The 26,127-nt window shown below is 34.4% G+C and overlaps 1 protein-coding gene across 1 annotated transcript in view; it reads right to left on the minus strand.

Annotated features, from left to right (window-relative positions):
• HMCN1 (hemicentin 1) overlaps window positions 1–26,127 on the minus strand; it is a 447,089-nt gene that overhangs the window by 235,561 nt on the left and 185,401 nt on the right. The window contains exons 11-12 of the mRNA XM_012736423.2: window positions 21,319–21,594; window positions 217–358 (exon numbers count right to left, since the gene is read on the minus strand). Coding sequence (XP_012591877.2) covers window positions 217–358; window positions 21,319–21,594 — 418 coding nt within the window. The remainder of the gene's footprint in view (window positions 1–216; window positions 359–21,318; window positions 21,595–26,127) is intronic.

A 26,127-nucleotide genomic window follows, 5' to 3' on the forward strand; every position in this document is an offset into this window, starting at 1 on the left:
GCTATTGAATTCAAGATTTAATAATCACAAACTCTATAAATTCATCATTGATATATTTATTTGACATTTCTTAAACTGTTCGGAAAAATCTAAAGCTGTGGATTTTGATCAAATTTCCCTTAATCTTAGATATTTGGTCAGAGATCAGTTTGGCCCATAAATTTCATCAATTTTTCTCACTCAATAAAAGCAGAGAACATGATACAAACCCAGTACCTGTGTGAACCCACGATAAACATATCATTAATAGTCCAAGCGATCTTTGGTTTGGGATAACCTGTTGCAGAACACATGATGGAAACCTCAGACCCTCCTGTGAAAGACTGATTTTGGGGCATCACAGTGACTTTGGGTGGTTCTACAAATAAAAAAAAATGTATAGAGAGAAATGTCAATTTATCTTGATGTTAGAACTTTCCACCAACTGACTGTTTCTGTCTGTAAATCTGGAACTCCATATAAATCCTTTTCCAGGCAAAGTCTCCAGATAGGGCTTTTGGCTCTTTCTAGACAGTGAATGAAGGTTTGGAGCCACAACTTATCCTAACTATGCTGTCTGCTTTGTTTAAACTGATCTGTCTTTTTATTCATTAGATCACAACTTTGTTGCGGTCAAAGACCATGTCTTAATATTATGCCATATTCCATTATGGTATTACATTTTATGCCACATTCCATATTGTGCCAATAATTCCATATTATGCCACATTCCATATGCCATACATTCCATTATTCTCTAGCATTTAACATCCCTTGCATATTGTACAATGACTTGTATATAAAAGACACTTAAAACTGTTGATGGAATGCAGGCCATTTCTAAACTGTAACTTGGCTCCAAATTGTAATATCTGCCAGTCCCTCTCAAGATCCTACTATCCTGGTCATTTAACTTATGCCCATGGATGTACAGGAACTCAACTTAGCAAAAAATATCAATTATTCAAATTTTATATTGCATTCCACTTCCATGGCAAGAAAAAGACTTGAAAATTAAACATTAAATTAAGTATGTAGTATCCAAAAGAAAATAATAATTCTCTGAGAAAATTCTGGGATGTTGATATACATTTGGTCTAATCAATTACATGGTTTACATCTATTACTACACAGTAAGAATTAATAGTCAAAGAAAGTACCATCAAAGAAATATTAAATAATTCTCTTAATGTAAATATCCCCAACTCAATATGATAAAAACAAATTCACTTCCACAGTGTTTGAAAGAGACAAAGTCCATGAATATTAACAGAAATAAATCACTTCATTCAATGACATCTGCTTTTTGCACAATGATGACATGCCAGGCAGTGTGCTAACTTGTAGGGATACACTGTCAAACCAAACAGACATGCTGTCTGCTTTCCATTTAATTAGGTATTTACAATAAATGAAATTGAGAATTCAGTTAGCCAGTTAGATCTGGATATATTTATGACATAGCTTTACCGTAAGCTAGTCTGCAAATCGTGGCTTAGTTTGACTAAGAAAAATTAGCCTAAGGAATCTATACGTTTGAAAGAGATACAAATAGGACTGCTGGAATGCAGCAACAACACAAGGAACCTAATTAGTGCCTAATTGCTAGCAGCTTACGACTCCCCCAACCTTTTTTTCCTGTTTATATTGTGTTTTTCAAATTATGATCTAGTCTTTGAAGTTAATGTTTGAAGAGTTTTTCCGGCCTGTGGACTTGGTTGATAGCTTCATTATTCCATGGATTCCTCTTGGAGAACACAGGGCTAGAGAAATGTGTGAGGTCAAGGGCAGAGTGGCCATGGCCAGTAAGTTCAAATTGTGATTCCATCTGGAGCCCATCAATTCTGAAATGCTGAAGAACTACACATGCTGTAGGGGTACTGCAAAGAATCTTCAGAGAATCAGGGGGAAAAATGGACCATTCTTTCTTTTTTTATTTCAGAATATTATGGGGGTACAAACATTTTGGTTACATGAATTGCTTTTGTACAGTTTGAGTCAAAGTTGTAAGTATGTCCATCACCCAGGCAGTATGCATTGTACTCCTTACGTATTTTACCCATCCCTTCCTCCCTCCTCCCACCTGCTTGATTTCTGTTAAGTTTTGCTACTGCATGTGCATGTGAGTGTTGATCGATTAGTTGCAATTTAATAGTGAGTACATGTGGTGTTTGTTTTTCCATTCTTGCCATACTTGACTTAGAAGAGTGGTCTCCACTTCCACCCGGGTTGTTACAAAAGGTATTAGTTTACCTTTTTTTATATATTTTATTGCTGAGTACTACCAACTGTTCTTTCTTTTTAGAATTTATTGAATACCCACATTTATTCAGTTCACCTTCCTGAAATAAAATGCATCTCATGTTTAGTTCATATTGACATGGAATTTCTGCAAAGATTCAGGCAGCTCTCAGGATTTTTGTCCAAACCTTAGTGCCTTCCAGAACTGGCCTGGCATCTCTCCCAGCAAGAATCCCATTGGTAAGCTCCATAGTTCAGATATCAAAGTGAAAATAAATGTTGGTTATTCAAACCAGGATGCAGAATGCTAAGAAGTCATTAAGCAAATAAAGCCTGGATATAGGGTGCTGCTCAGGGTCATGAAACAAGTCTGTGTGTAACACACAGACGGGATGACATCATCCCACAGAAGGTGAGAAATTTACCATTCTCTTGCAAAGATTATTCCTGCTGATGATAAGATATTTAGAAAAAACAAACATAGAGAAGTAAAATTGGATTTCCACCAAATAACAGTTGAATAAAGATAGTCAAAATGAATCAGCCTTTACTTAATCAGGTTAAATAAAGATGTAATGGACCTCGCTATAATTTTTTCAAACATTAATTTGTGAATTCATGGAAAAAATTCCCCATTTTAATAAAGTAGTTTTAACATAGCAAGAACATGGACCTATAGTTCATATGGTTCATACAGTATGGACCAGAGTTCAACACCATCAATGAAGTAACATCATTTGCCCATGAACAAACCAAAACTGCATCTCTTCATTTATAACATAAAACCCCATTTTGATGGAAAACATAGTTCTAAATTTGGATTTAGAAGTCCAGAGTCCAATTTAGGCTTTGGGGAGAAGTGATTCCGTTTTACATGAAATTTTCAATCTCATTTCACCACCACCATCATCACCACCATCATTACCATTATCATCATGACCACTACAACCATGAACAATCAATGAATGCTATCATCATCAATGACAACTTGCTTTTTATTAGCTGAAGCAATAGAAACATGGCACTCTATCAGGTAGGAAGGCATTAATTCATTCTTTATTTTTTAATTATAACAAAAACAAAATACATAAGTTTTTTATAATTTCTCACCAATCATTTAAAAGAATTAAACATAGATATACATGATATCAAGAATAAAAAATAAACACTACTTTAAGACTTGGGTCTTAATGCACTACTGGTGATAAGGTAGGCAAAAATGGATTATAAGTGGCCATGAACACTGCCTACAATGACTAAGGAAGAAAAAATCTCACTTAACTCTCTTGGATATTTACATTTACAACATTTACAAATTCAGGAAGCGTATTTCCTGTCAGTTGGGTCTGATTTGTTTCATGTAGCCTCTAGTTGGAAATTTCTCAAAAAAAAGACCTAAGGACTTTTTATTCAAGGTGACGTAATTATCACCAACAAACTAATCAAATAATGTTAATGATTAAATTACCTAAGCAACAATTTACAATATTGTTCACCACTGGTCACCACTGATATATTCAGAGTATCTGACCAAATTTCTGTGTATTTTCATTTTTGTATCCAGCATTTATTGAGTATATTTCAGACAATTTATGCTCTCAAAGATCTCACAGAATACTGCATAGAAAAGTATATTAATTAAAATTAGGGACTGAATCTTTCTTATAGTCAGTTCATTGATTAGGAAGTTTGGCTCAATTTATTGAGTACTCATTATGTGCCAGGTATATAACTCTAGGCTTATCTATATAACTCTAGACAATAATCCTATGAAGTATTATTGCCATTTTACAGATAAACTAAGGCTCAAAATGGTTAAATAATTTGCCCAAAGTCACTCAAAAGTGGAACTGGGATTCAAATGCAGACTTTGCTAGCTCCATGGTGCCTATCTACACTTTAATGGGGATAATAATAGTAACTGCCTAACAGGGTTATTGTGGCTTAGCTAAATTCATAACATAAAATGCTTAGAACAATGCCTGGCACATAGTAGGCACTATGTAACTTTTACTATTAATACTAGTAATAATAGTATTACTAGTATTATTATTATACTATTATTTACTACTATTTCATTATGTAGCAAAGTATGATAAAGAATGAAAAAATAAAGTAGTATAGTATTTAAAATATATCTGTGAATATGCATTACCTAGACATTTACAAATGAAATTTAATCACCACAGTCCTCGCATTTGCATATTCTATTTAGATTATACACCCTATTTCCTATTTTAAATAGTATTTATTATATCTTATTTAATTCTGAAATTTGAGATGTTTCCAGATAGTTAAAATTTATTAGCAATTTCAATAAAAATAGATAAAGCTAGTTTTTTCTATGTTTTACTGACAGGAAAAAAACATGCTAATATTTATGTCACTTGGCACTTGTTATAAAAGAGTTATGATGATATAATGAGCATGTGGTTATAATAATATTATTTTGATACTTAGTGAAGTACTTCTGGTCATTAGAGACTGAAGTTCATCAACCATGTTGAGAAATATTACTTTTTTTACTCCAATATTCTCTCTGGTGACAGACTAATTGATGACAAGCATCTACCATTTCCTGATACCATAGAAGACAAATTAATATTTCTAATGTTCATACATGATTAACATTAAGGAGAAAAGAGGCTTGTGTGGCTGTTTGATTTCCATGTGGCAGCACGTGATTAGGGAGGAGATGTCAGCTATATACTGAATATGCTCAAAGTGAACCAGGATTCCTGTGTTGACATTCAGCCTTAAAAAGGGAGCCGCTAATGGAATCAAAAGAAAATTATTTTTGTTGCCAGGATAAATAGGAAAACAGTTTGTTTTAAAACAAAACCTTAAACTCATCATGTATACCAAAATATCCTCTCCCACTTATTCTAACTCTTACTCATAAGCCTGACCAGCACAGGCATTTGAAAATTTAGCAGCCACTAGATCACCTTAAAAGTGACAAATTACTTTAGGCTATTTTGCAAAATTTGGCAAAACTCACTCACATGATATAATTTCTAAATTAGGGCAAACTAATTTAAATAATACTTGTAAAACAACAACTCTATAAATTTTTCATGAGATAATCACCAGATTTTGTTATAAAATAATGTTTTAAATGTAAGCAGTAATACACTGGCATGTGCTACGATTGTGAAATAAAGTATTTACATAATGAAATCTAAAATTGCTGATGTGATTCAAACAACCCATTGAAGTTAATATGTAAACTGATAGATAAAGTTAGTGACTCAAGTCTTCTCTATAATCTGTTATTGTTACTTGGAGGTCAATTCAGCAATTAAGGAATATTCATATGTGTCTATTAGGTACAATTATGTTTTTTCCCCTTTATGCAAGGCACTATGGGTTACAAAAAGGGCAGTGTGATATCAAGAAATACACATTTTGTTTTTGTTTCCTGACATACAGCTCCCCAAATCCTTGGAATCTCTGGAGGGATAAGTGTCTTTTGTATGCTAATAAGATGATTGGTGGTTGGGGACCCTAGATAGCTTCAGGATGGGAGCTATTCACCAGAAAGACCAAGACATGATTAGAGAATCGGGATTTCCAGCAACCCCCCCAACACACACACAAAATCCAGGGAGGGCAGAGGGGATAAAGATAGAGTTGATCATCAATGGCCAATAATGTAATCAATCATGTCTACATAATGAAGTCTTCATAAACACCCAAAATAACAGGGTTCAAAGAACTTCTGGACAACTGAACATATGAAGAACAGCTGAACACACGGAGGTTCCTGAAGGATGGTGTTGGGCTCTTTATCCCTTTCCCCATACCTTGCCCTATATATCTCTTCCATGTGGTTGTTCATCTGTATCTTTTGTAATATCCTTTATACTAAATGGATAAATGTAAGTAAAGAGTTTTCCCTGAGTGCTAAGAGCCACTTCAGCAAATTCATCAAACCTAAGGAGGTGGTTGCAGGAACCCCAATTTATAGCTGGTATGGCAGAAGCACAGGTCACAGACTGGACTGTGGCTGACATCTGAAGTGAGGGACAGTCTTGGGGGACTCAGCCTCCAACTAGTAAGACCTGATGCTATCTCCAGGTACATTGTTTCAGAATGGAATGCTGGAAAATTGCTTAGTGTGTGGGAAAAATTCCCACACTTTTGGTGTTGAAGTGTGATGTGTGGAGAGGGGAAAATAATACGTTGCTGTTTCCTATATCTTTGATAGGCAGTAAGGATCTCACAGTACATATAATATGATCGGGGGAAAAAACAAGTAAGCACATGAAATTGATCATGATTAAGAGCAAAATCACGTGGCAAAAATAAATAAATAAGTTCTACAAGATAGCAGAACAAAGAGATCAATAATAATCAGAAACAGTTTGGTGGTTTATGAGACGGGCTTCGCATTACAGGCACAATTTAGGTAGGGAACATAGAACTGGAATGAGAATGATGCTACTGGGAGGCAGTTGGGATGCCTGTGTGACTCAAGTAACGCAGGTAGGTGTGGGGCAAATCATGGAGGGATGGAAAGTAGTGAAGCAGGGGCTACAGTGAAGCAGGAGGGAGGAGGACTCCATTGAAAGTAGAATGGACACAGAGAAAACATTCAGTGGCCATCAAAATTTCAGTTCTGGCAAAGGTACCTATCCATTCCTTTGAGAAATTCAATACTAAGAAAATTCATAATTCATACACAGGTACCCCAAATTATTTGTCTGACAGCATTTTAACATATAAAATTTATCACCATCAACAATATTTTATGGCACAAAAGAATTAATACATAAACTTCTCTGCTTTTAATTCAGAATTAGAGATAGAGGTTTAATATTAATAATAAAGTCAAATACTTAGTTGCCCATGTTAAGGAAACATGAATAAAGAAAAGCTGCATGAATATCTTATTCTTTTAAGATAAACAGTATTCATATATTGAAAGGAAACTTCATTTCTATTTTTCTCCCTGCATTGCTTTATGAGGATAAAAGAGAGAATTCAATGTTAAATGTTAAAAGAATTACATAGCAATCAGTTGGTAGAGGACTGAGGAGTATACAGTTTATTCTGGGGTAATCAGAAAAGCACAAAAAGGATTTGAGTGAATGGACATTTTTAAAGCAATATTTAGGGGAAATTTCCCTGGGTACATCAAGCAACTGCTGATTCAAGCATCAGTCCATAGAAAAATGTTCCATTATGGTCATAGATGTCCATGAATATAAAGGGTCTAGGAAATTCAGTTTTAAAAACTCATAGACTGTAATATGTGGTCTGGGGAAAAAAAGAGCACAGAGAGAGAGAAGTAAGGCATGATTCCTGAAAAGAGACCCATGTTCCCTGACTTCTGGTCTAGCGCTCTTTCATCACCCCAAAAGACAATTAGATTAACAGAACTATCCTGCTAAGGATTTTTATCTCAACAACTGTCAGTATTCAAAAGAAGTGTGGTCATAAGTTTTTAGATGCTTTTATTTTCCCCACAAAAAGAGTTGTGGCCAAAAGTAATCTAGTAGATCAACCTATTGTCCATTGCTGTTATTTCAAGTCATATTAAATTACATCTTGGAAAAAAACAACCCAAGGTTTCCAATTGATGTCTGTGATGGAAGATTCTCAAACTTCTAGAATAATTTCATGAAATAATAAATATTCCTAGTAATGATTTTGCACAATAAGAAATTGAGAAAACTGATGAGAAGAGAGACACTCAATTAGGATTTAGTGTTGTTTTTTCTAAGTTCTTATAATAAATCTAAGTAAATAATTTAGAGATAGTTAAAGCTTATATTCAACCAAATCAAATAGTGGATTTCTATTTCTGAAAACATAAAAGGAACTGTTATGATGCTCCCAAATATGTTTATCATTATGGGTATTATATTTCCAGAAATTGTTAAATGATCTAACACCAAGAAATGCTACATGACAATCTGAAAGATAATTAGAATTTAATTTCTTTAATTTCTATTGAATTATAAAGCCTGTAAAATGTATTTTGCAAGATCTCTGACCCTTTTTCTAAATACCTGTATTTCCTGTAGAAAAAAATGACTTCAAAAAGTTACATAATGACTATCATTGAGTGTGCTGAGAATTATAATTAGTAGCTATATCGCATATGTACCTACTGATTTAGGTCATTCCATTTATTTAAAACATATTGATGTTCTCAAATGCATTACTTCTATTTCTGATTAGGGAGATAAGTACAGCTAGTTCTGTTGATAACTTTTCCACAAGCTACCCCAACAATGAGAAATACAAAATCTAACTAAAAACTATCTATAAGGGACAAACATACTTGTTCCACTTAACTTTTCCTTAATTTTCAAATAGTATAAATGGCAACTTAATATATGTTAACATTTTAAAGTTTTCACGTGCCTACTAATGAGTCCCTCATAAGTGGCCAGGGATTCCTTCCAAAGAGAAAATGATGAAAACTAAAACCAAACCAATCAACCAAACAAACCAAAACAAACAACAACAAAAAACCCCAGATATCAATTGCCTGTAATGGAGGCAAAGGCCACTAAAATCTCAAAGATACAGAATCAAATGTAACATTTGCAAATGATATCTCATCAATGGGAATATGAAGACCTGGTTACAACCTCTCCAAAATGGTAGAGTTATTCCTGAATGACAACAATTCCAGTGAATTATGATCATGGTTTGTCAATGTGGCAATTGAAATAAGTTTCCTAAAACTTCTACTCTTGCTATTTCTTCTGCTTTTCTTGTCTCTCCAGAAGACTAGAGCTATACTCTCCAATATGGTAGCCTCATATGAAGCAACATAAGTCTAATAAATTCAAATTTAAATTATCTAAAACTAAATTAAATTTCAAAACAAGTTCCTTAGGTGCACTAGCCACATTTGGAATGTTCAGTTGTCATGTGTATTTAATAGCTACCACGTGGGGCAGTGCAGAAATTGAACTTTTGTATCACTGTAGAAAGTCCTTTTGTATATGCCTAAACTACAAGTCTATTAATTTGCACTCACTTGCTTTTTTCTTGAATCCTTTATTCTACTCGGGATTCCATTTTTTAAATACCCCAGATTTTACAAAGCGCGGCTGTAGAATAAAAAACTGGAGTTTCATACAAAGTTATTATTTGGATTTTTTAATATTTCAAATTATTGATACAAAGAGTAATTTTAATCTCTATAATTTTTGCTAATCGTGTCGAGTCACACTTGACATCCGAGTGCAAAGGGTTAAATCTGAGGGAAGGTTGCTAATTCATTGACTTGCCAGTAGGTGGTGCATTGGCAACAAAACGCACAGGCAAGGAGCTATGCAAACACCATCTTGGCAGTTACATGCAAGATTTGCCAAAAAAATTCCACACCCAAACACTATTGTAGCTACAAAATTCAGGTAATAAGAGAAGGGCAATAGTTTCAGAACTATGCTATGATAAACTAAGGTTAGATTCCATTTTAATGACAAAATGGTAAATATGCATCAAGTTTTCTTTTCGTAAAAATCTGCCGTTTATCATTTTCCCACTGTAAGTTATAAAGATGTTTATATAGCAAATGTTTGGTGCCTTGATATCCATTTTATGTAGTTACTAGTATAGAACTATTTGTTTATTAAAATTGTTTTCATTTAATGATATTATTTTTTCTTTTTTTAACAAAAAAAATCACGAACCCAGGAGTTTCTTTGGATGATTAGCCAAAACATGTTAAGACAAAAAATACAATTGATAAGAAAGATGGAATTTTAAGAAGTTTTATTTTTTTCTCATTTATAAAATCTTCAACTAAATAAGCACTGATTGTCACCTAGCCTTTTCTTTATTCGCTCCACTTTCTAACAATTTCCCCAAATCACAGAATTTCCAAATAAGAGAGGAAGGCCAATGTTTAGACTTACATTCCCATTTGGCTTAGAAAAGAGTAGCGAATCACAATCATCATTATTACTTTATGGTATATCAGAAGGAAACTACTGAAGTTTTACACATACATACACGTATCTCCTGATCCAGACTCAATTATGGCAACATCTTTTGACTATCAAAAGTAGCTAAAGACAGGGAAATTTTTACATAAATATATAAGAGTCATATAATAAAAAATCATATGAAAGTGGATATACACAGCACTTCTTGAAGGAAAGACTTAAAAATCTGGCCATTAACTTATGTTGCTAGACAAATTTACTTGCTAGCTTAGTTATCTTATCAGGGAAGCAACCACAATCTGGTTGGAAGAACACTGCCTTGGGAGTCTAGTCTGAGGTTCACAACCTCCCATCCTTCCAGTTGTCACTCCACACTTTCCTCCCCCATCTCATCATTTTCCTCCCCCACTCGTTACTTTCCTTCCCCAACTCGCCACAACTTTGAACCTTCCTTTTATTCCAGTCTATCAGACCATCCCTTTAACCTTTCCTTCCTTGTTTACTCAGCCTAAATACACAGGGCATCACTCTAACCACTGTTTTTTCCCAGTTACTTTGTCTTTTTGCTGAATTAATCCCACAAAACCACACACCTAAATGACTCCCCAATTGTATAAGAAGACTACAGGGAAACGAAAATCACATCAACATGGAGAAGGGTCTCTCTATTCTGTTGGAACCTCCCCTCTCAGCAAGTCCATATTTCTGTGTTCTCACTCTTTCATGGCTTTGCACATGTAGTTTTCTCTATCTGGAAAGGCTTTCCTGACTTTTACCTGGCAAAAGCTGACTCACCTGGTACCTGAGGCATCCTCTCCTCTGTGAAGTCCTTCTGAGTCTTTTTCATCACTCTGACACAGAATTAAAAGCTCCAGTAGCACCCTGGCATAGTTCTTATCACAATGTATTGTAAATACTTATTTGTTTTATTTCCTTTACTATATTATGGGCTTTTAGAGGAGAAGGATACTGTTTTCTTCTCATTAACATCCTCAGCAAGGAATACAATGTCTGAGAGTTAATTTTTTGGTGAATGAATGAATGTATAAATAAATGAACAAACAAGACAATAGCTCTAACGTTTTTTTGCAAGAGTTATTCATCAAGGCACCACATGTGTGTCATTATTTGTTTCATTATTATGGAAAAAAGTACTCCTACTACATAGTATATTTGGGGTAGTGCTTTGCAGCATAGCATAAATGAAGATCCTGTCACCATAATCAGTATCTACTATTTTTGCACTCTCATTAACCAAATGCTCCTAATATAGGACCTTTCTTGAGATGCAGTGAATAAATATTCCTACTTTGCAGTGGTAGCTCTAAGTCAATATCACACCCTTTTCATCATATATAAAAATAACAAGTTATTTATGTTGTTTCCTATATTACAAATATCTAATCTTTAGAAACAGAATTTATTTTTTACTTAGACAATTAATTCATAAAATAATAACTCAAGAAATATTAATCAATGTTTAGGGGAAATTTGCATCAAATATTTTTAAGTACATATTATGACATTAACATCTTTCATACTTATAAAAGTTCTTGTGTCTAAACACTCTGCTTCTCTTTCAGTCCTTCCCACAGACGAGCACTGTATGCAATACTGTGTACTAAGTATTATGTCAGGCACTGGAGACATAAAACTGAATAAATTTGGGGCCTGCCTTAATGGAGCTTACAATCTAGTCACCTTACATTTTCTCTGCGTGCTTGTTTGGGTAACATATTTGCAGCTCTCTATTCTCTAGAACTCTCTTTAGCAGCTACTCTACCATAATTTAAGTCAAAGGATTCACTAAACTGTGGCCAAATACCTGGCTCACTCTGTAAGGCACCACAGAAGGATGGAATAAGAGGCAAACAATTAAAATCAAGCAGTGATTTCTCCAAATAAGCATTATGCACAATGTTGTGAATTCCAGTTTCTTTAGCCACAAGATAGGAACATGTAGCCACTTTGTATAATACCTTCACTATTTTAAAAATAATTTCAGTGCTCTCATTTTTCTGTCCATACTCAAGACTTCTTCATCTATTTTCTTTTTCTTCACTGTCCTCTACCTTCCTGTTCTTTAGATCTAATAGCATATATAGGCATTTCTGTATACAATGCAGAATGATATGGAAAGACCTACTTCAGATATGGACTCTGCCACTTGCTGGCTTCGTAATCAGGGCAAGTTACTAACCCCACAGAGACTCCACTTCCTTGGTGCAAAATATAGATCAAATAATGTGATCTTATGATATAATAAGAAACATAAATATTTATTCAATTCAATTCTAACACCACCTGGAGATAGCATCAGATCCCACATGTTAAGGGCTCAGTCCCACAAGACTGTCCTCCACTTCAGAAACCAATCATAAGCATAAGTTGTCACCTATACTTCTAACCAACCAGCTATAACTTGGGAAGTTCCCACAACCCCCTCCTCAGCTTCAATCAGTTTGTTACAGTGGCTCACAGAGCTCAGGGAAACACTCTACCTATGTGCCCAACTCCTTGGGGACAGGAACTGCTGCCCTCAGGACCCTTCCAGACCTCACTCTGTGTATCTTCTCACCTGACTGTTCATCTGTGTCTTTTATTAATAAACTGATAAGCATCCAGAGTCAGAAATGGTGTGCGGGTAGAGGGAAAAAACAGTTTTTCTTCCCTCTTACAGTATCCTTTATAATAAACCAATAATAGTAAATAAAATGCCTTCTTGAGCTCTGGGAGCCATTCTAGCAAATTATTGAACCTGAGGAGGTGATCGTGGGAAGCCCTGATTTATAGCCAGTCAGTGAGAGGTGCAGGAGGCCCAGGACTTGCATCAGCCTCTGAGGCGGCTGCAGTCTTGTGCGATTGGCCCTTACTTAACCTGTGTGGTCTATTGCAATCTGAGTTAGCGTCAGAATTGAATTGAATTGTTACACACCCAGTCGGTATCCATAAAGTTGGAGATTTGGTTGTTGGTGTGGAAAAAACCTACATAATTGATGCTACAAGTGTTGTAAATAGAAACAGAACCATAGTAAATAATAACAGTTTGTGGAAATTAGGTAACATACAGTATGTTATAATCTGCCAACATTTTTTAAATGTTAGTTAGTAGCTTTCTTTGAACAATTTAGTGAGTTGATATCTTTGCTGATTGCTCCTCTGTTTTCTCTTCCCAGCAGTCACTGCATTGTTGAAAGGAGGAGTATGATTTTCCTAGCTACTACTCTCTAGCATTTAACCTTTCCAACATCTGGGCATCCTTCCTTCTAGCTCACTTAAAGCCATCATGCTTAGCTTAATACTCATTTTCACATGGTCTGTTCTTGCTGAAAATTAAAATGTTCATGGTGTACAGCTTCTTTATAACAATTTTCTTATATACTTGAATTATTTATTAAATCATCTACATCCTTTCCTTTTCCTTTTACAATCTAAATAAGTCTAATTCTTTAACCTTTCCTTATAAGTTCTATTTAAAAAGACTTCAATATTTCTCTTTCTAAGTTTTAGAGAGATATTCTTTCCATCTATAATTAAAGTGCTGTAACATCTTCATAACACATAGATGCCTTGGATGGAAGGCAAAATAAATTGAAACATATGACATTCACTCATACATTTTATTGCATGGAATTGAAATGATTGATCACAGAAACTTGCCCCTAACTATGGAGATAGTAGACTACATTTGGCAGATAAATTATGTGAATATTAAACTTTTCCTACAAGTAAATCTAATTTAGTTATCAACTGAAATTTTGCATTTATTTCTTTTTGTAGACATCACTTTGGTTTGGAAAGGATTTAAAGCAACTTACTCTGTGATATAGTTCTACAAAATTCCAGATCCTGAAGCTTTCAAATATGAATTTTTGTACTGTCAAATGTTCTAACATGATCCTTAAATTTAATTGCTTTATGGTACTTTTTAATTTACAAAGAACTCCCTATGGTGTGTATTTATTAAGTACCCAAGAGATTTTTTTAAATATGTACAATAACTTCTGAAATTTTATAGATATAAGGTAAACCTCCCAAGTAAGTGGAACAGTTACAAGTATTCCTGTCCGAAGACAAGTTAAGTCATCATCTCAACTCTAAGAGTCTTCATGTCAATTCCATGTACTTACCATTTTTTAAATGAATCTTCTCAAAAGTAAACTTTTCTGCTGGTGGGGTTTTATTAATTAAAGTAAATTCTTCCCCCATCATAAGTAATTCAGGCATGTGCTACAATATTTTTTGGAGGTAAGGAGTATATTTGAACAAAGGTGGAAGAAAACAGCCAAAGCATAAGAATGTCTATTTTTCTCTACAGATTAAAACAGCAACTCAGAGGGGCTAGCTCAGTAGCAACCAAAATTAAAAGTCATATCCCGAACAAACAAGAGAGGTCCATGTCCAAAGGTGAAGCAGTTCACAGATTACAGAGAAAACTTTGCCATGGGAGTATTTTGGTTTTTTAAAAAATGAGTGAACTGCAGCATGACAAAGAAAACCAAAGTCAAAGCATGTAATACATGAAAGCTAAAGTTAATAAGAGATGCCACCATGGACATATGGTGTATGATTTTATTTCATGTTTGTATCAGGTGGTAGTTTCTCTTAGTGATAACATAATATATTTAAATTATTTTTTAATTATTTAAAAAGGCGATAATTTTGTGGCATGAGCTGACACGATTCTCAGTTATCTATAAGTGAAAAGAACTTCTACTAGTCAGCATGCAGCAATAAAATTAATAACTAACTGAACTAGAGATGCCTACAAATAAACCTTAAGAAATATTATCTTCTCCAATACCAACTTTTTAAAACTATGTTTTTTGACATTTTAGGAGACAAATCACTAAATCATTACTTCATATTCTATACTTTCATTTACATAAATCAGATAGGAGATATTTCTTCTGATAAATTGAGGTTTGATCTGAAAACTGTTTTTTCTTAAGTCCTATTGCTTTTTTTTTGGGAGGCATTATTTGTAAATATATATTCTTAGTTATTTCTTATTCTAAACTATCTTTTACTTTCTTAATTATTTTAGATATAAAATTAATAAAGCATATTCACCAGATGTTTAGAAAACAAAGAAAACATACTACCTATACATAATTCAATCCTCCAATAAAATTAATGTGAGCACTTTAAAAAAATTAAATCCTATTTATACAAAGTTTTCAAATAATCCATTTCTATTAAGTAATTTCTTTCAAGTACAAAAAAACATAAGTAAAAAATCACTTCTATTTGTTTGTTTGTATAGCTGGACTTCTGAGTCTTATGGTTAACCTTGCTTGAGGGAATTCCTTTCCTGAGGAATTGTCTGAGTCTAATTATACCATTATCCTCACGGTGAGGAATTCTTATAATGAAATAAGCATATCAACTCATTGGCATTCTCACATGCTCATTAGTTGGCTGATTCTAATAGCCATAGTTTCTGAGATCAGCTTTGCCTCTCAAAATACAAGCACCACATGTACTCACCATCAAATTGCTATTAACTGATCAACACTTACATGTACATATAGTAGTAACATTCATTGGTTGTTAGGCAGGTGGGAGGGGGAGGAGAGTATGATTATATTCACACCTAATAGGTGCAGTGTGCACCTTCTGGGGAATGGACATGCTTGAAGCTCTGAGTCAGGTAGGGCAAAGGCAATATAACATTTTAAAAATAAAACCTAAACATTTTAACCCTGGAATATGCTGAAATAAATAAATAAAAATTAAAAAAAAAATAATGGCCAGTGAGGAAAGTTCACCAGTCTTTATATTCTATGGCCTCCCCAATTTTCATTTCTCTCTTTTTTCTTTTTTTTTTTAATTTATTTCAGGCAGTTAATTTGAATTTTAAATAAATCATTTTAAGAAAGCTATGTGTTTGGTATTCTTTCTAAACCCTTGAACATTTGAGTATGCCCTTTCAATGGCTTTTCACAGGAAATGCAATTTAACTGAATCTTAAATTCTTGAATTCTAATATTTTCTTTCAAAACTACACATATCTTTCCCATTATTGTGCCAGGTGGTGGTTCTCAATTATAAACAACAGAAACCATGACTGGATAATTTAAGCAGAAAAAGAATTCACTGGAAGCATATTTTTTGAAGTACAGAATCAAAATGAGACTGGATATCAGGTAGAAACCACGAGAGTTTAGGCAGCTGAGAACACAGCCAATATCAGTCTGTTAAAATGATGGGGAAAGGCCACTGGAACATTTGTTTCTGATGCTTCTGGACTCTAAATTCCACGATGCTGCCAAAATTGTAGTCTTTTAAGTCTTTTAAGTGTCTGTGGTCTTGGCAAGAGTCAAAGTCCCACTGGGAGCATATGAGTGGCTGGCTTTAGGTCATGAGACCTGCTGGGGATAAGGAAAGGGAATTATCTGATCTCACTTGTTTTCTGCTTCCCACCAAGAAAATAAATAATTCTTTCCAAATTAGGGAAAATGCTCAGACCCAAAAGCCAAAACATGACAAATATCCACTGCAGTTATCTTCTAGCCTTTAGCATATCTGAGAAGTCTGACGCAAGTCTGATTTTATCCTTTTGTTTACAATGATCTGTTTAGTCTGTATACTTGAGGGGGGAGGTCATTCTAGTAATTTCAAATTTCAGCCATGATGTGTCTATATGAAGTTCTCCCTTCACTTACCTTGCTTGAGTTGTTTACTCAGGACAATTCTTTTCCTCCCTAAGACAGTTTTCTTTAATTATATCTTTAACTATTTCTTTAGTTTCAGTCATCTCATTTCCCAAAAACCTAGAAATTTTATACTGAAGTTCCATTCTCTGTTTTTAATTTCTACTTTTTAAAAAGTCATATTATTTAACTTTTAGTTCTTTTCCTCAGGATTCTGAAAGACTTTTTAATGCACTTCTTTATGCACCATATCCCTGATTTTATTTTCATGTAGCATAAATTCTGCTCTTTAGTGCCTCTACTACAGATCTGCACTATAATATCACATTAAAAAAATCAAATCCTTTCTTATTTCTTCCTTCACATTTATTATTGTCCTTTTATCTTAGCCAGTTCTTGCCTTATGTTATGCTTGAATGTGTCCCCCAGAATTACGCATTGGAAACTTAATCCTCAATGTGACAGTGTTGGGAGGTGGGGACTAATGGGAGATGTTCCACCTTCATGAATACATTAATGCCATTATAAAAAGGAATATTATATTATATATTATATATAAACAAAATTCTTGGAGAAGTTTTATACATATAAAAAATCTTATAAAAAGTTAAAATTTTATATATATATATAAAAGTTAAAATTTTATATATATATAAAATTTTATATATATATATATAAAACTCCTCCCAGAATTTTGTGGTTGTTAAACACCACTGGGTTTTAGTATTCTACAGCTTTGCCTTTTTTTTTTTTTTTTCAGACAGAGTCTCACTTTGTTGCCCAGGATAGAGTGAGTGCCGTGGCGTCATCCAAGCTCACAGCAACCTCAAACTCCTGGGCTCAAGCAATCTTACTGCCTCAGCCTCCAGAGTGGCTGGGACTACAGGCATGCACCACCATGCCCAGCTAATTTTTTATATATATATATATTAGTTGGCCAATTAATTTCTTTCTATTTATAGTAGAGATGGGGTCTTGCTCTTAGTCAGGCTGGTTTCGAACTCCTGACCTCCAGCAATCCTCCCGCTTCGGCCTCCCGGAGTGCTAGGATTAAGGGTGTGAGCCACCACACCCGGCCTAGTTTTGCCTTTTTGAAGTCTTTATAGATTGTTAGGTGAGGAGACATCGCAATACTAGACATACATATGCTATTTTAAACCAGAAAATTCTTGCTGGTTAGCAAGAATTTATATTTTATAAAACTACTACAAAAAATTTGTAGAATTTGGATTTTTAACTCTTAAAAGTACTCCAGATAGAAATTGTTCCCAAACACATCTGTGGTGTCATACCAACATAAATGACTATTTTATTCTTGTTTTTTAAAACATTTAACTGCATAGAAATGAAATAATTTGTAATTGAAGATTTAATGTCTAGACATTGGCCTAGGCAAAGAATTTATGAAGAAGACCCCAAAGGCAATCACAGCAGCAACAAAAATAAATAAATGGGACCTGATCAAATTAAAAAGCTTCTGAACAGCCAAAGAAACTGTCAAGAGAGCAAATAGACAACCCACAGAATGGGAGAAAATTTTCACAAACTACACATCCGATAAAGGGCTGATAACTAGAATTTATTTAGAACTCAGGAAAATCAGCAAGGAGAAATCAAACAACCCTACCAAAAAGTGGGCAAAGGACATGAACAGAAATTTTTCAAAAGAAGACAGAATAATGGCCAACAAACATATGAAAAAATGCTCAACATCTCTAATCATCAGGGAAATGCAAATCAAAACCACAATGAGATATCACTTATCTCCAGTAAGAATGGCCTTTATCAAAAGTCCTCAAACAATAAATGTTGGCGTGGATGCAGAGAGATAGGAACACTCCTACACTGCTGGTGGGACTGCAAACTAGTTCAACTTCAGTGAAAAGCAATATGGAGATACCCTAAAGCGATACAAGCAGATCTACCATTTGATCCAGCAATTCCACTACTGGGCATCTACCCAAAAGATCAAAAGTCACTTTATGAAAAAGACACCTGCACTCGAATCTTTATAGCAGCACAATTCACAATTGCAAAGTTGTGGAAACAACCCCAGTGCCCATCAATTCATGAGTGGATTAATAAAATGTGGTATATGTATACCATGGAGTACTACTCAGCTTTAAGAAACAATGGTGATATAGCACCTCTTGTATTTTTCTGGACAGAGCTAGAACCCATTGTACTAAGTGAAGTATCTCAAGAATGGAAAAACAAGCACCACATGTACTTGCCAGCAAATTGGTATTAACGGATCAACACCTAAGTGGACATATAGGAATAACATTTATCGGGTGTTGGGCAGGTAGGATGGAGGAGGAGGGGATGGGTATATACAAACATAATGAGTGAAGTGAGCAACGTTGGGGGATGGTCACGCTTGAAGCTCTGACTTGAGGTGGGAGAGAGGGCATGGGCAATATACGTAACCTTAACATTTGTACCCTCATAATATGCTGAAATAAAAAAAAATTTAAAAAACAGTTTATAAGCATCTCATATTATCATAAACCATACCTCTAGGTATAGCAGTTTGCTTCATCAGATATCCATAGTTTTCAATAATGCATTTGACCATAAAATAATACATTCAGATAGCTACAATTAGCCATGGTTTCTCATTTTTTTATTAAGAGAGTCATGAATTCTAGAATATCATTTTATTAGATTTTTAAAATATTTTTATTCATAAAAATTGGCCAACCAGACAGGTCATAAAAGAATGCCTCTAGACAGATTTGCACTAGTGATCATATAAAATATCCAGTAATCATTAATATCATATGTTTTCTGTATTTATGTTTTGTGTATTAGATAACACCTCACTTCAGCACTTACTGAAATCACTGAGTAATAATTGTTTTATTTTACCAGCAAGAAGAAAACCAAGGGTTTCCCTTAAATATATATTAATACATTTCTAGATCACTCAGTAGATTCAAATGCTGTTTTTAGAATATGTCCATGGAACCACTTGAGAAATCTGTTAAAATTCATACCAGACCTTTGGAAACAGAATCTCTAGATGTGGGGTTAGAAATTTGCTTTTTTTTAAAAAAAGTTCCTTGGATAACTCTTTATCCATGAAAGTCACTGTTCTAATATTAATGGACTAAAAAGTTAACTTGGTTAAACAAGGAAGGCTCTGATTTTATTTAACAATTCATTCTAAAGGACTTCAAATAAAGAACAAGATCAAATTTCACAGGTCCATTAGCATTTATTTTATCTGAAACAATCAGTTTGGTAAAATGGTTCCAGAGTTCTAGTAACCTAAGTTGCTATTTGGATTGACTCAAATTATCTAAGCAGTTTACCATGTGGAAATGTACTGAGCCCTTTACAAAAGCAATGTTTCCCTAGAGGTTTCACTAGATCAGCTACCAAAAGACACATATTCAGATTACAGAGTGCATCTCAAATACCAGGGAGAAAACTATAATAAGATGTCCATCACTTTGTTAATTCTCACAATAGTTTCACTTTTCTGTCATTAATAACATTCTAAGAGTTAGTCTTGAAACTCAATGATCATTCTCTTAGATAACCTTGCTCAAAAATTATCTGAGAGTGTTATTTCAGGCATGTGTAAAGTTGCTTCTAACAACATAACTAAACAGCCAGACCCAATTCGAATGCACTCAGTCTCTCACATCAAGGATTTGAAATGAAATGGTCTGCTGAGACAGCAACTAACTTCAGCTTAACAGTGAAAAACTGCCAACAGTAATTTGCTCATTATATTAAGATTTCCAGCCTGTCTATGGACATTTAGAAGCCAAATATGATTCTATTGAAAGAGAAACTTTGGATCAGTTTCTGATCTTCATTTGATCCCAAATAATATATACATTTAGTAGCCATTAAACCACATTGCTAATATACTTGTTTTCAGCTATCTGAACATTTAGTCTATGTAGACATAATTCAAGATTGGCTTACCATTGGTTTATTTTCAAAAAGCACTCTTTTGTGTGTGTGTGTGTGTGTGTGTGTGTGTGTGTGTGTGTGTGTATGTAAGACAAAAAAGGTAAAAATAACTCTGCTTAAGTTTCACTAAAATTTCACCAAGATGGGAAGCATCTTAAACTTTTACAATAAATTATTATTAAATTTGATTAAAAATAAAAAGCAAATTAGCTATTTGTGCAATCATACGTTACTTATATTGGGAAAGAATTTTTTGAACCAATTATTAATTAGAATTTTTTTAAAAAAATACACAATAGATTAGAGAATTTACCTCTATTAAATCATCCAAAGACAATTTTTATATTCCTTTAAAATAGACATCTTCAAAACTAGTAGGAAAAGTTGTGACTGTATCCAAGTCACCTACTTGCTGGTGATGTTTTAGTTTTCAGTTTAAACAGCTTAAAAACATCGAAGATCCCTAAGCAATCTATCATTCAAAACTGTAATTGTTTGAATGGATACTCTCATTCTCAGATAGCCAACTTGGGAGGACAGAGATCAAAGAAGGAAGACAGAAAGATACTATAATTCAGAAATTACCAACAGCACAGTACCTTGCACTGTGAGGAGAACTGAAGCAGCTGAGGATCCACCTTCATTGGAAACCATACAATGGTACTCTCCAGCATCACTGAATTTCACACTCCTTAGCTCCAAGGAGAGGTCAGCCAAGGTCCTAATTCTTGCTGGCTCTGTCAGTCTGACATCTCTGTCATTCCTCTGCCAGGTTAGATTGTAATCCACAGCACTGATGACAAGACATGTCAAAACTGCTCTCTCTCCAGGAGTGACTGTAACATTATTAGGCACTTGGATGACTGGAGGGGGTTCTGTGTGAAATCAAAAGATTCAAATCAAGAGACTTAAAAGCCATTTTGCTCACTTACAGATGTGATTTAAAAACTAAATATGCTATGGCTATGCAAAGACACACAAAGTGGGATAAGGGACACTGGAGACTTAAAAGGAGGATAAGTGGGAGGGGGTGAGGGATGGAAAAGTACCTACTGGGTACAAGGTACACTATTCAGGTGATGGACACACTTAAAAGCCCAGACTTCACCACTATACAATATACACATACAATGGAATTCAACTTGTACCCCCTAAATCTATTGAAATAAAAAAACCTGAATGAGTATGCATTGAATATCTAGTAGGAAAGATGCAGTACAACAGAATGTATTGACTAATATATGTGTCTATGAGCCCTCCAAAATGATTACCTAGTTAAAGGATGCTTAAGAAAGTGGTACACATTTACATACCAAGGTATACCCAAGTCCAAATATATAAATTATAGACATGAAAGTTGAAGAGGTATGGCAACTCATTTATGATTGCAGAATGAGGTAAATTTTTTATTCCAGTTTTTATGAAAGTAGCATTTATGGGAATTTTTAAATTAAAAAAATATATATATATTTAATGTTTTAAAGAAAATAGCATACAAAGAATAGTTGACATGGGAATGGCAGTATCAGCTTTAAGGGGAGTTAAAAAGTATACACAGGACAATAGTAGAATAAGACAAATGTTCTCCTAGCAGGGATGGGGAACAGTTTGAGATAAGAAGGTCAAGTGAAACAGTAGAGACAGACCTTTAATAAAATTGTACACATAGAGCCATGTACACAAAAGGCATTGAGTAAAGCATGCGAATTTTGAATGTGGTCAAAAACCAATTACTAATTAAATATTTAACCAACATTTCTATAGAGAATCCTATATCACTCTAGTTAGTTTTGAGAGTGAATCTAAATTCCCTCTCTCCAGCTCACTCTGCCCAAATGCTGTAAAATGATCTCTTGTAGCAAGCCATTATAAATAATACAGTAATAAAACTGTGGTGATCTATGTTAGTTGGAAATACAAGTTTCTGTTTTAGTTTAAATGTGAAAGAGTATCAGATATTCAAGATCAAACTTTATCCCTGTGCTATTTATTTATTTATTTTTTTTTGAGACAGAGTCTCACTTTGTTGCACAGGCTAGAGTGAGTGCCGTGGCGTCAGCCTAGCTCACAGCAACCTCAAACTCCTGGGCTCAAGCAATCCTTCTGTCTCAGCCTCCCGAGTAGCTGGGACTACAGGCATGCGCCACCATGCCTGGCTAATTTTATATATATATATATATTAGTTGGCCAATTAATTTCTTTCTATTTATAGTAGAGACGGGGTCTTGCTCTTGCTCAGGCTGGTTTCGAACTCCTGACCTCGAGCAATCCGCCCGCCTCGGCCTCCCAGAGTGCTAGGATTGCAGGCTTGAGCCACCGCGCCTGGCCCTCCCTGTGCTATTTAAAACTATGCATAAGTGTAGAGGAATATCATAAGCCTGGAATGAAGACTGGAAGCAAATATGCCAAGACCATGGTGGTTATCCGTCAGTGATAGAAATGTGTACATTTTCCATATTTTCTGTTATATTTATTCTTGTTTTCTAAACTTTTTTAAAGTAGCATGTACTATTTTAAATTACTAAAAAATAATTTTTTTCTGTTATGGTTTTAAAATCTCTTAGGAAAATAGCTGGTGTAAAGAGTACATGACAAAGTTAGAAAGCTTTGACTGGAGTCTGGCTAGGGTTGACAGATAAAATACAGAATATTTTCTTAAATTTGAATTTCAAATAAACATCAAATAATATTTTAGTATGTCCCATGCAATATTTGGTACACAGTTATATAAAATTCAAATTTAGTTGGACAACCTTTGTTTTTATTTGCTGAATCTGACAATCATAGGTGGCCTCATTCTACCCCTACCTAGCTGTGTGACTTTAGATAAGCCAATTTACTGACAGTTGTGTTTCCCTATCTGATAAATGAGATGGTTGAATATAAGTCATTTTAAGGACTCTTTCTAGCTGTAAAGTCCTAAGCCAACATGCTGAAGGTTAGGCTCCCTGCCCCGTGCAGCCCACATCCAACTACCACTTAATGAGGCACAAAGACCCAGCTCTCCTGCCTCAATTCAGGGCTGTCTCAGCTCCAGAGCTCCCTGTAAGGTCAGCTGAGGCCCTCATTGAAACTGTAGCACAGTTCTCCTTCTATTTCCCTCACTCCCTTCCAGGTGCCTCTCCCTGGAGAACTCCCCAATAACCTTCTTGCATCCAAACTCTGCCTCAGAGTCTATTTCCTCTTTAAATATAAATTTAAATAAGTAAAATACCAACTTTTTATAACACACATGGACAGATGAGATTTGAAATATACCAGGTAATTATAATTACAAATTTCATTATGTAATACCACCACTGCATAAATACTTCAAGATAATAAATATAATACACACTTAAATAATATGTGAATAAATTTGGTGTGGATAGGGGAGTAATGAGGGAGAATGATAGCAGTTTGTGAAGAAGGCCAGGACTGCACATAACAGAAACAACCTGGTACGGGGGTGTAACAGGCAGCTATTCCTAAGTGAAAGAAAGCATGACTGAGGCTGGGATTAGGGTACAAGAGAAGGAACTTTGGTACTAAGGAAAGAAAAATGACAAGGAAGCATAGGTGTTGGGATATTAAGTAAAGATCACTTGACTGAGACTCAGGAGGCCAGGAATCTACTTCTTACTGCCTACTCATCTGATCATAAATGGGTCACTTGCTTGTTCTGGGGCTTCTGTTTCTTTAGCTATAAAATGAGGAGGAGGTGTAAGACTATTTCCAAATGTTATCCTGTTCTAAAAGAATATCCTGTCATTATAATTTAAGATTTCCTGTCACTGGCATGCCCTTGACAAGTTTTCTCTATAATTTTACTTAAACCCAGAATTATAGTACTCTGTGTGTGGGTGTGTGTGGGCATGCACACATATTTGGTGAAGGACATTGTCTTAATAAAGAAATTCAGTTCAGAAAATTAACATAACCATGCAATAGTAAACTACCAAATATCACTTGGAAAGAATGAGTTTTTCATGCTTCTGCAGTTATATTTATTAGTTTCTATGTATTTATGTTCAATAAAAGAAAAGCACAATGCTTTCTACACCCATTTTTCATTTAAAACAATAATCAACAATTCAAATGAACCAAAATTCCTTAAACATGTCAACTAGAAGAAAGTGCTAAAAAAATTGAGATAAGATGATGATAGAACTTTAGCTTTTCTTTAACTGCTGCTCTTGGGTGTTCTTTGACTTCATAAAATGAAATAATGTCTATAATAACACAAGAATATCACTATCCCATAATGCTTTCTTTCCTAACACTCCTTTACATAATATAAGATCTAATTATCCTGTGAATCTGTACCTGATTCAATTTTTCTGCTTCCTTACTTCATATTTCACTAAGTAGGAAACAAATCCTGAAAATCAGCTTGGGCACAGTAAATTTCCTAGTTATTCCCTAGCTTGGCTGGCACAGACTGATATAAAAGGGCATGTGTAGAATACATATACGGAAGTCCATGATACCACAGAGCCAAATTCATAATAGTTCACAAGTTCCTACTGGCACTTCCCACTTATTTATGCAAGAAGTCTGAATCAACTCACTCAAACTTCTTTCCCTATTGTTCTTCTCTTAATTAATATTGCTGGGAAAAAACACTTAAGTGCTCAAGTGTTTGTTTTCCCAGAAGCTGAGGAATGTTGATACAATTCCAATGCTTTTCGTAATTACTGGAGATGAAAAATGAATAGTTTGTGGTATATGTCAACTTGCTAAATTGTTTCAGGAGACAAACTTTATTTTTCTAACAGTAACAGAATACAAATAGTTTTACTGCAAGAAGATGATTGTTTGACTTACATGCCTCTGCCTTAAAGTTCAGCTTGAACTTACTAGTAACAAACATAACAAATCTTAGGTTTCTAAACAGTCCTATAAATATAAAGCTACTTTTATCTTAAATTGCCTCAAGAAAATACACACCAATACTAAAAGCAAAATACAGACATTGTCATAAATTCAGCAGCAGTGATCTTTAGGTCAGAATAGGTTACTGTTAAACACACAGCAACACCAGTCCACAAGACAAGGAGAAAATAATTCAGTCAAAACAATGTTTATAATAAAGTATATATAAATGCTGAGTAAGTGGCTTAATCCTGATCATTGATTATATATGGTAGTGCTTTTGTTCCCTAAGAATTCTGTGAGATTAGAGGAAAAATCATTTTTTCACTTTAATGTATTTTGCCTTATAAAATAATAAATTCCTTGCCTCCCATCTACTCATAGGAAACATGCTATCTGAATGTAAAATAATGGGCATTACTTATGCCCTTTGTAGGACCAATACTGTAGCCACCGAGGCCTTCTGTTCCTAAAATGTGATCACTTTCATTATTGTCTTCAATTTAGATATCAGAATTGCTTCATGTGGGATTCTGGGATACGGGAGAGGGAAA

The sequence above is a fragment of the Microcebus murinus genome, chromosome 23 (assembly GCF_040939455.1).
Source record: "Microcebus murinus isolate Inina chromosome 23, M.murinus_Inina_mat1.0, whole genome shotgun sequence".
NCBI classification, from domain to species: domain Eukaryota; kingdom Metazoa; phylum Chordata; class Mammalia; order Primates; family Cheirogaleidae; genus Microcebus; species Microcebus murinus.